The 11,010-nt window shown below is 25.4% G+C and overlaps 1 protein-coding gene across 1 annotated transcript; it reads right to left on the bottom strand.

Annotated features, from left to right (window-relative positions):
* Positions 1-3,372: 3,372 nt before the first annotated feature.
* LOC112594429 (exportin-6) lies at positions 3,373-10,045 on the bottom strand. Its single transcript, XM_025339205.1, has 17 exons — positions 9,753-10,045; positions 9,470-9,670; positions 9,188-9,385; positions 8,960-9,119; positions 8,685-8,836; positions 8,465-8,628; positions 8,189-8,395; positions 7,869-7,959; positions 5,654-5,743; positions 5,312-5,571; positions 4,946-5,225; positions 4,681-4,887; positions 4,429-4,613; positions 4,157-4,348; positions 3,874-4,087; positions 3,567-3,800; positions 3,373-3,502 (listed from the first exon to the last, which is right to left on the bottom strand). The coding sequence occupies exons 1-17, from the start codon at positions 9,771-9,773 to the stop codon at positions 3,434-3,436; spliced, it is 2,925 nt and encodes a 974-aa protein (XP_025194990.1). The 5' UTR covers positions 9,774-10,045; the 3' UTR covers positions 3,373-3,433.
* Positions 10,046-11,010: the final 965 nt, after the last annotated feature.

The raw sequence follows: 11,010 nt of genomic DNA, 5'->3' as shown, positions 1-11,010 counted from the left end.
GAAATAAATTAGATTTAGTTGGTACTTAAAAAAGCACATTTTTAGCACTTTTTAAAATAACCTGGAAAAGCAAAAAAAATTAAATGTATAAGGAAAAATTGAATTTTTATGTAGAATCAGTAGAGATAGGTACTTAATAAAATCGATTTTGATGTTTTGGTGTGATTTACAAACAAATGATTTTCCATACTCGAAATTTTCATTAATTGTTCATATTAGCATTTTTAATAGATAATACAATAAAAAAATTAATTTAAATGTATTTTTGACATAAAAACAACAGAAATGATTATCTCGTATTTAAATATATTTACTCATCTGTCTGACCAATATTTTAACATTGTTATTCTTTACGTCCAAACGTATACAGAATCACGATCATAATAATTATAAAGTATTTAAGAATTATAATTTAATTAATATAATTAATAAACTATGTCTCACACTGGTTCATTGCAAAGAATTTTACCTCGATGCTTAGTATTACGATGTCTGGAGGCGAGACTTATATATAGGCACTGTCTCGCAAGATGATTTTAATCGAACCAAAAAGTCGGACTAACGTCAATGTAATTGTTAATTACTTCGCTTGTCTAGTGAAAAGAAGTAAAAGGTCGATGCCAATCATCGCATTTATGATGCTTAAATCTGAGATAAATATACCGTGCTCTCCAATGATTTCAACCTAAACCTAAGTAAAACGATTGTCCGAACTGGAGGATATGAAAAATTGTGGTTTTACCGGCCCATTAAAGGCTATTCAATACATTCGCCATCATTTGAGGTGTATCGTGGACGTCTATCGTCGATCTTTATTATACCCATTGTCTTTAAATTTGAAGTCAACAGACTGCATTCGAAAAAAAAAACGTAAACGATTAGAGCTACAAATATAGCTCAAGATTTGATTTAATTCGGACGTACTTGCACAGTGAAGATTGATCCATTGTTTTGTTTAGTATTTTTAAACAGTAACATTACCTACATCAGGTAAATCGCCAGTGTTTTATTATTCTAATGTCCAGAGGTTCTTTAACCTAATTATAGACGTCAAAATGTCTGATCATTATATTAATTATATAGTTGATTATCCCAGGAAATACATTTATGTCACTGTAAATTCAACATCATTACTTACTTTGAAATATCGAACTAACTATTATTATTTCATAATCAAACAATATATAACATGATATTACGTAAAATTGCCTATTTTGGGAATAACTATTTCATATATATAAATATATTATATAATTACTAATTGTGTCCTTGCATTTCGTTGCTCATACAGAATTCGCCAGTGTTAAATTTGGTTATTTAATACCAGTTGATCATAAATAAAATTAATAATTATATTTGTAATCAATGCTAATGTTAACATAAAGTGTAATGCATATAAATAAACAATATTTTTGGTTTTATATTTTGGCATATAGATGATATTTTCGGCCTATCTACATATATATTCAATTAAATACTAATATCTAATTAACATAAATAAATGTTTTTTCACTCGTGTTACCATGATAGATAACATATAAATTAACAAAAAAAGTACAAACGCATGTTTTTTTAAATTATACCACTTAAAAATAAATACAGTAAAAATAAATTTATTTATCAAATATTCAAAAATGTACCATCTGGTTCTTTTTTTTCGCAATAAAATTTGATCTGAAAATAACGTCAGTCAAATTATTGGACCTTATTTTTTCTTAAGCTTCAATTCCAACGTGTCTATGTCAGAGATGTGTGGTTTCAACAAGATTGGGCAACATCACACACAGCTCATGCATCGATGGAAGTTCCTTCTTAAAAAAATTCCTGAATGTCTCATTTCGCGCTTTGAAGACATTCCATGGCCCCCTCACTTCCCTGACTTGATAACACGTGATTAATTCTAGTAGGGACATTTAAAGTCAAAAGTTTATCAATACAAGCCATGAATCTTTGGTGGATTAAAGGACGAGACCAAACGAGTTGGAAGAGAAGATCCGGGACAGATGCTGACTGACGCGATGATCTCATTTCGAGAGTGTCTGGATTCCTGCATTGCAGCTCAATAGCAACATATGACTGACGTTATTTACAAAACCAAAATTTCTTTTTACTGCAATTAATTTTCGCGTAGGTAGCGAATTCTTCAGAAGAACTTATTTATCATAAGCTGAATTACCCGGCGTTTACCTGAAAAAAATCGGTGAGCAATTTCTTCTATACATAACTCAATACAAAGCCCTTTTAAGTGTAAATGTCTTACATTAAGTTACTTTTATAGAGCGAAATTTAAAAACCACATTTTTCATGCATTAACATATTCTTGTGAGAGTCCCTTCTGAAAAAACAAATTTTAACTAAAAAGTTATATCTATGTTTCCCACAACTATATAAATACTATAGACGCTATAATTTGTCTTCCATGTAGCAAACATAATTTTATTTCTCTACAAATTAATTAAAACTATCTCAGATGCCTTCGTCTATATTAATTACGAAGTTCAAATATATTACATCAATTTGTTTCGGTAAAAGTCATCAATGATCACTTGTCAAATAATTAAAGCAAAATATCATGTTAATTGGCCGAAATTAAATCAACGAAGTTTATTAATTCTTTTTATGGACTTAAATAAAAATGTTTACCTAATACAGGTACTGTATAGAATTATTTTTTAACAACTAGAAATAAATCAATTATTGTTTTAATTTAATTGGGACGATTTTGAAACATAAGTTTAAGTATATTATGACAAAGTAAATAATTTAATATGTTAATTATCAAAATTAACTGATTTTTGGTGAGAATACTTGACAAAACTCAAATACTAAAATACTAAATAATTAAACGTTATAATATATTTTTGTCAATAAATATATTAAAATGGTATAATACTGACAAATACTAAATGAATAATCCTTAGTTAAAAGATATGTATCCAAAACTATTATACGCTAAAAAAAAAATATATTAATTAATTAATAAACAATTATTATTAACAAGTGTTACAAGATTTTTATAATTCATATTCTCATAATATTATAATAATAATAATAGTAATAAAAAAATCATTATAACATCTAATCTATTAAGTCCTGTTCCGATAACCATACACAGTAAACTATACCGTTCTTTACACAGTAAGAATATAAATTATGATAAAAGATGAGTCGCTTTTTTTTTTTTTTTTGCTGAAAATACTTTTTACAATATTAATTACAAAATTAAAAACATAGCTTTTAGAATCATTTACATAATATATTAGAAACATTGTATTTGTAATAATTGATTAAATAAATATAAAAAAATAATCATAATTTTATTATCAATACTTAATTATTACAATAACCTTAAGACCAAAAATAAATGTTTACTCAAGGGTGAAGTACATAAACAAAGTAAAAAAAATCAGTCATTTTACTTTTTTGAGTTGGTTCAAATTTGTTTTGAACATCTTATGTCATTTGTTAGCTGGGCAAGATTAACCATAAATGTTGGTAATTCCTACAACAATAAAATTAATATATTAAATATATTTTAATGATTATATTAATATAACAATAACTACCTTGACTGGCTGCATGCGTTTTTGCCTTAAAAATTGTCGCTGATCATTACGTATATTATCTGTTTGTTTCAAATAATCAGGTAAAAATTTAGAAAAAAAATAATCAAAGTCCACACTGGCCATATTGTAAATAGCCAATGATATTTCATCAGATAGTATTGTGTGGCTTTTATTAACCATAACATTCAATAATACAGTCATATATTTGCTGAGAAAATAATGTTTGAAATATTCCTAAAGAAAAAAATCAAATTAAATAATTATAATTATCTTCAATTATAAATTACTTTTTTATTTAAATTAATACCTTTGCATATAAATTCCATTGCATGTGTAATTCTTCAATGGCTTTTAGGTTTTGTGAAAAAATACTTATATCATTTGTCATAAACGAGTATCCTATTACTTCCAATATTGTAGTAAACTGTTCAGAATTATCAATGTTATTATCGTTAGTAGAATGCAGCACAGAGAAAGATGTAGAAGCAGGAAAAAAATATCTCCATTTAAACATTAAAACACTAAAAAAAAAAAAAAAAATAATAATATTTGTACCTTAATAATATTTGGTAATATAATTATAATTTTACCAATAGAGCAAATTATAAAGTGCGGAGACTGTTGGTGGATAGCAGTTAGAAGCTACCAAAGGAATTAATTTCTCTAATGCTAATTTAATTACTACAGATGTAAATTCTTTATTTGATTTAGAAGAATGTTTAATAATTAATGATAAAACTTCAAGCATTTTGATTGTCAACATTGTACTAGCTGACCATATCCTATATATAAAAAAATAAAAAAATAAAAAAATAATAATCATATTTTTACAAACGTATCTACTTGTAAAAATTATACTTACATATCCAAGTCAACAAAAGTTTGCATAAGAATTTGTACAAATTGAGGTGACATAGTATCATGCAACAGTTCATACATTTCTGATAAAAATGTAATCACTCGTTCGCATTTTTCCATTTGTTGATTCAGAGAAGACTCTGATTGCATATCATTTTTTAACTGAGTAATTGCTTCAACCAAACATGGCTATAGAAGTTAAATTTAAAAAATAACCATTAATAAAATATTAAAGAAATATGATTAATGTAGTTACTTCAACAGCCCGATAAATAATCCTTCTGGTAGATATTTTGTAAGGTCCACTGCTGACAAGAACATCAGTTAACATTTTTAAATCGTTTAATCCAGATGGTGCTAATGACTTTAAATAATTCATAAGAACCAATACTTTTATTTCTTCTTCTTGACTTGGACAAGTCAAAAGAAATTTTAAAGATGTTACCCTTACTGACAAACGAGTCTAAAAGTATAAAAGTTGTAAGCAATTAAGTAAATAAATATTTTTGTACAAATTTTACCTTTTTATTTAAATGATTAAGTGTAATAGAACCATCTAAAAATGGTGATAATAATTGTTCTAGCAATGATGTGTACTCGCTTATATGAACAAGCATTGGTTCAGTAACTGTTGGTAATAGAATTCCACAAGCATCATGAATCTGAGTGGGTTGACTCGTGTCTTGTAAAGATGTAACTAAAACGGAAAAAAGTTTTTCTCGATTCTGTTCCATACAAAATTGTTTGTTGTTGTTTAATAAATGCATCCACCTTGATAAAGCCGTAAGTATTTCGCTCTGACTAATATAAAAAAATAATATTAATAATATAGTTTCTTTCTTATTAATTAAAATTTTTTTAATAAAATAAAAATTTAAATATTTTACATTTGAATTAGAGTTTTTGTGGTTGATTGTGATACAGGTAATTGGTAAAGTGGAGTTGTAGCAACACCTTGAATTGCAATATCATTGAGCATTTTTGTAATCGCAATTTTCATAGAATCTTCATAATAGCCACTCAGGCTTGTTAAAGTCCTAGTAGATGGAACTAAAAACATGCACTTAGAATCTTTAAAGTTTTCCAGTAACATGGGCGAATTTAGTATTGTTATGTAATCATTTATATAGACTTTCCAATTATCGACCTAAAACCATTATTATTAATTTAATGAAATATACATTGATGCTTAAATTAGAAAAATTATACAATTCTTATATTATATTTACCACAGGCACAGCAATGACTGGATAAAGATGTGCCACATTTGATATGATTTCAATATTTTTATTTAAAAATATTTGACATTCAGTTTGTCCCTGAAAACATTTAAATAAAAAAAAAACAATAAAAATTACAATTTTATAATAAGTATTTTTTTTTTTTAATAAGTTGTAAACAATATACAATATCATTATGTTAAAGGAATAAGTATTAAATTAAAAAATTTGTATAATTTTATTTTCATATTATATTTTACATTTCAATTAATAAATATTCTTATCTAAAGTAAATAAGTTCCTTAATCCATAAAAACGTGTGTTGTCATATGGCAATGTAAATAGATATTTTTAAAAGTTAAATTTGAAAAAAAACTTTGGGGCTAATGAGTTAAGCGTACAAAGATAAACTTTAAAGAAAATACCACAAGAATAAAACCAATAATTAGTGTCATTAATAATTAAATTTTAGGCAATCAAATTAAATCATATTAATTAAAACGTGTAAAGAAAAATTAATATTTCTCATCATATTTTTTTAAGCATGAAAACTTTTGTATAACATTTACTATTATTGTCAAATTAAATTTGATTAAAATTTAAAATCTAGTAATAACAAAAATCAATTTTAAAGTTTAAAAATAATTTGATAATCTAATAACATTCAAGCTATACTAGCATTATAATAACTGGTTCATCGAATTATATGTTATACAATTATTATTGTACACTGTGGTATAATACTTAGCTACTATTAACAGTGGAACCTCGGCAAGTCAAAATTCAAAGGAAATGCAATTGTTTTGACTTATTGAGGTGTTTTTGAATTACTAAATTTTTGAGTAATCAACAATTTGACTTAGTTTTTAAAATGTATTATAGTTTTTGATTATTGTATAATATATACATACACATGCTCATATAATTAGAATGTGTATTGTTATTATTACTATTTTAAAATTATAATAAAATATGTGATAATTAATTAAAATTAAAGAGTTTTTTCAAATTATGAAGCGTTTTACATTCATTGCATTGTACACATGTAGCAAATTGATTACAAATTCGCAATTAATAATGCCAAATATAGTATTAATAATAAACTGAATGAAAAACATGATAATAAACACAATTAACACAATTAGGTTACATTATTGGAATCCACAAGACAATTAAACAAATGATTATAAAAATTTCCATCTATATTTGGACCACAGGATATTTGAATTATCTAGTTTTTCTTTTTAGTAATCGAGGTTTTCGCAAGGAAACAGAATATATTTTGATTTATCAAGGTTCCACTTTAACTTTAATTTAATTAAATCAACAACAAAATTTTATATTTAAGAGGATGTCGAAACCACATGTTTTCTTTATCTTATAATAGTACAAAATAGCTTAATTTAATTTCAGCATAGACAATTTTGTTTTGTTAGTTTTAATATTCAAATAAATTGACCTATAATCAAACTTATCAAGGTAAGGTAATAAAAATATTGTTTCGGCTTTTTTAATATTTTAATTTTGAAGCGAATCATAACTAAGTAATATATTACAATTTTAAATATTTTATAACCCAATATAAAATGAAAATATCAATAACTTTAGATAATATTCTTACATATAAGTTTGAACGATAGATATGTTAAATTACTATTATATTAAAGCAAACAATACAAAATTGAGTCTGCTGAATACAGATTTGTTATGTTCTATGTTTGTGAGCAGTGATGATTTTCTCAGGAGACACAAAGGAGACAATGCACTTCCCTTGAAAAATCCATGTAGTTTTAATTATTTTATCAATATTGTTGAATTATAATTTATAATTTAAAATATATATATTTTAATTAATAATTAAAATGTAAGTATCATTCATGAAATAAAAGGGTAATTGATAATTAGTTAATTACAACCAATAATAAGTCATCTACTACATTTTGAAAGGAAAAATATATAAAACAATGTATAATATTTCATAAAATTATATTACAATAAAGGAATATTGGGGCCTGGGGTATTTTGTCTTAAATGTTTAGAACTTATAAAAGTATACCAAATTGTCATCTCTTCATAAATTTAATTTCATAATCATTACTGTTTTTAAGACAGAGACAACATACACAGGAAGATTGGTGTCCTTCTTATAGCTAACACAAAAAATAAAACTCGCATACAATGTGAGAATTTGTTAGTAAACTATAGTATTAATACAAATACATACATCGTCATCATATGTTTCATCATTTATATTGCCGAAAGTATTAATTTTTTGTGTCACTCTTTCAACAAGATCTAAAAATATATGCCGATACCTGGAATAAATATATTTATTATTAGTAAGCTACTTATTAAAAATATAACAAAATTCAGCTAATATATTTTTTAAATAATTACAAACTACTATTATTTAAAATCTAATAATAGAAATTTTCATTTCTAAACAAGTAATGAATTTAATTTTTATATTAAGTTCAAATGTATCAAATTATTAGAATTTAAAAATAATTAGATACACAATTTAAAAGTAAATTTCATAATTACTTTTCAATACATTCAGGACGATCAGATAATGCTTCAAAAATGCTACTCCATATATCCAAGCATTGATAATAACAATCTAAAACATCTTGCCGGAATGTAAATTGTAACAGTAATTCTAAAAATTCACCATTATTAAAATGATTATCAAGATAGTTCCAATATTTTCTAATGACTACAGAGAGAATTTCAATGATTATAATCATGTAACTGAAAAAATATAAAATTTATTAGACAAATGTTTACATAAGTTGTGTATACATTATATTGTATACTTACGCTTCGTTTACAAAACCAATTTCAGGAACAGAAATGATATTTTCAACTAAACGGAATGTATAAAGACATAACTCAGACAAAATGAAATATCTATCTTCTGTTTGAGTGTATGATTTACTTAGAACTTCATTAAATATAGTCAATGTGTTAATGGCTGTAGCATTCTAAACAATAAAAATAATGATTTCATACTATTAAATTATTATATTATAAAATATACCTCTTTTTTCCCTAAGGGCATCAAGACATGTAATAAATCTGGGGTCAGATACTTTTCAAATGGAAGCCATGTAAACATATCAGAAAATACTTTTGTAACTGCTTCATATATTTCATCAGAGTTTGAAGTTTTGTGGGCATTTTTTAAAATGTCTAAAAATAATTTATTATTAATAGCTATTTATATTAGATATAAACTGTTATTGTTATTAAATTAATAATGCTACATTTTTCCAGTATAACAGTAAACTTTCTATAGTAACATAATAATTTTACCTGAAAGTATTTCAAACAATTTAGGAATGTGCTTCAAAAAATTTACTTTCAGTTCATGTCTTCTTTTACCTAAAAGATCTTCTTTGGGGCTAATAAATTCTTCAGATGACAAAAGCAAAAATGACAAGCCCAAAAGAACTTGATCAGGATTTATAAGCAACTATATGAATTACAAATATATTAATAACTTATTTATTAATTTTTGAATTTAATTAATAGAACCCTTACTTGTGCAATATGATCAATAAAATTTGGATACCGCAAAGGCCAATCATTACGTGCTATATCAACTAATAACTTGATCATTTTACTGATCATATATTTTGGATATTCATTGTGTTTCATTACAATATGGTTAAAAATTGCTTCCCTCAGTGTTTCTTGGGATTTAAAAGTCATTTTTTCCCATTTCTTATTAATGATCATCTATTTATCAAATATTTGCAAATATATAATAATTTTATTGTAGCTATTAGTTAAAAAAAAAAAAAAAAAAACTAAGTATCTTACCTCCATTATGTTTAGGCTGAACATTAACAAATATTGGTTTTTACTGTTCTCCAGGTTGTAACAACACTGCACCCAACATTTGTCTCGCTCACCAAACTTGTCGAATTCTTCTTGCATACATAGTTTTACGGCGTTACTGGAATTTGCGTCATAGAACTCTGTCAACATCATCTCGTAGTTTTTCATTTCGTGTTCGTAAATCTAAATAACACGAAATAATAATCGTCAGTTGTAATATTATGTACACTCACTCTAGCATAGCGCACGTAGAATTTATACTTACAACCACGTCTTGACCGCTCATAATGATGGCTATTGTTAATGGTGATAGTTTAAATTTCTAAACGATCAGGAAAACAATTTGTTTGGCCAACGATTTCCGTGCATTTAATGATCGCCCGACGGCGTTAGATGATATTATTATTAACGAAGGTACGATGTTTACTACAGTACATCATTTACAATTTACATGATCGCTAAACTTCAGTAACCATACCGTTATTTAATAAAATCTTTAAACAATACGCGGTAAGCAGAAAGCACAATGTAAAATAGTATTTTTAATTTGTAACAAAATTAAAAACATTTTCGAACGTTATCTTGGTTATTATCAGATCAGTGTAACCAACCATAAGAATATGAGTTATGTTATTGTCATTGAAATGTGTATAATTATAGTATAACCATTGATTACTTAATAAATAATATAACATTAACATGTACTTTTATATTGGTAAAATCAAATTTGTTCTAGTACAAATGTACAATCAACATACCTGTTGGTATTTGGTTATTGCCTACCTATTACTTAAAAATCTGAAAATCAATTATAGGTTTTGAAATTCAATCAAAGAAAAATTTTGGATTATTCAATCCGTAAAAATAAGGTTTTGATTTGATTTATTATTTTTTTTAATTTAAAAAACTTAAAATTTTTATTTAAAACAAAAAAAATAAACAATACAATATTTAAGTATGATTTGGGTCTCTTTAAGACATTCGTTATAATTTGTTTGCGACTGTACAATGCATGCATATCGATGGATGTAATAATGTATTATATGAATATGTTAAAATTAGTAATCGTAATTCGTAATTTCAACGGATATCACAATTGTTCTCAACTACAATCGTTTTTAAGTATGCATCATTCGCCAAGTAGGTAACTGATACCTACCCGAACACTGAACCACAGTTTTATTAGCTGCTACGTGATCAACTGTTTCACAGCTATTAATTAAAAAAACTAGATAGATTCTAATTTCACGGATAACCAATATTATACTAAAGTATATGTACTTATGTATAATTAATAATTATACCTTGATGGATAACATATATTATAGAGACATATTACCACTTACCAGAATTCAATTTGACTTAAACATAACTCTGATGTAAAGCATAGCACAGGGTGAAAGGTGTACTATACGTCTATACCTACCTACTACCTACTATATGTCTATTATAATACTTAGTCAATACTCAATAAGTAGATATAATACATTAATATGTACCTAACGAATCCCAAATCTACATAA

This window comes from Melanaphis sacchari, unplaced genomic scaffold, assembly GCF_002803265.2.
Source record: "Melanaphis sacchari strain LSU unplaced genomic scaffold, SCAv2.0 Contig22_pilon_pilon, whole genome shotgun sequence".
NCBI classification, from domain to species: Eukaryota; Metazoa; Arthropoda; class Insecta; order Hemiptera; family Aphididae; genus Melanaphis; species Melanaphis sacchari.
Note: the sequence above shows the minus strand (reverse complement) of the source record. Positions and strands in the feature narration are given on the sequence as shown.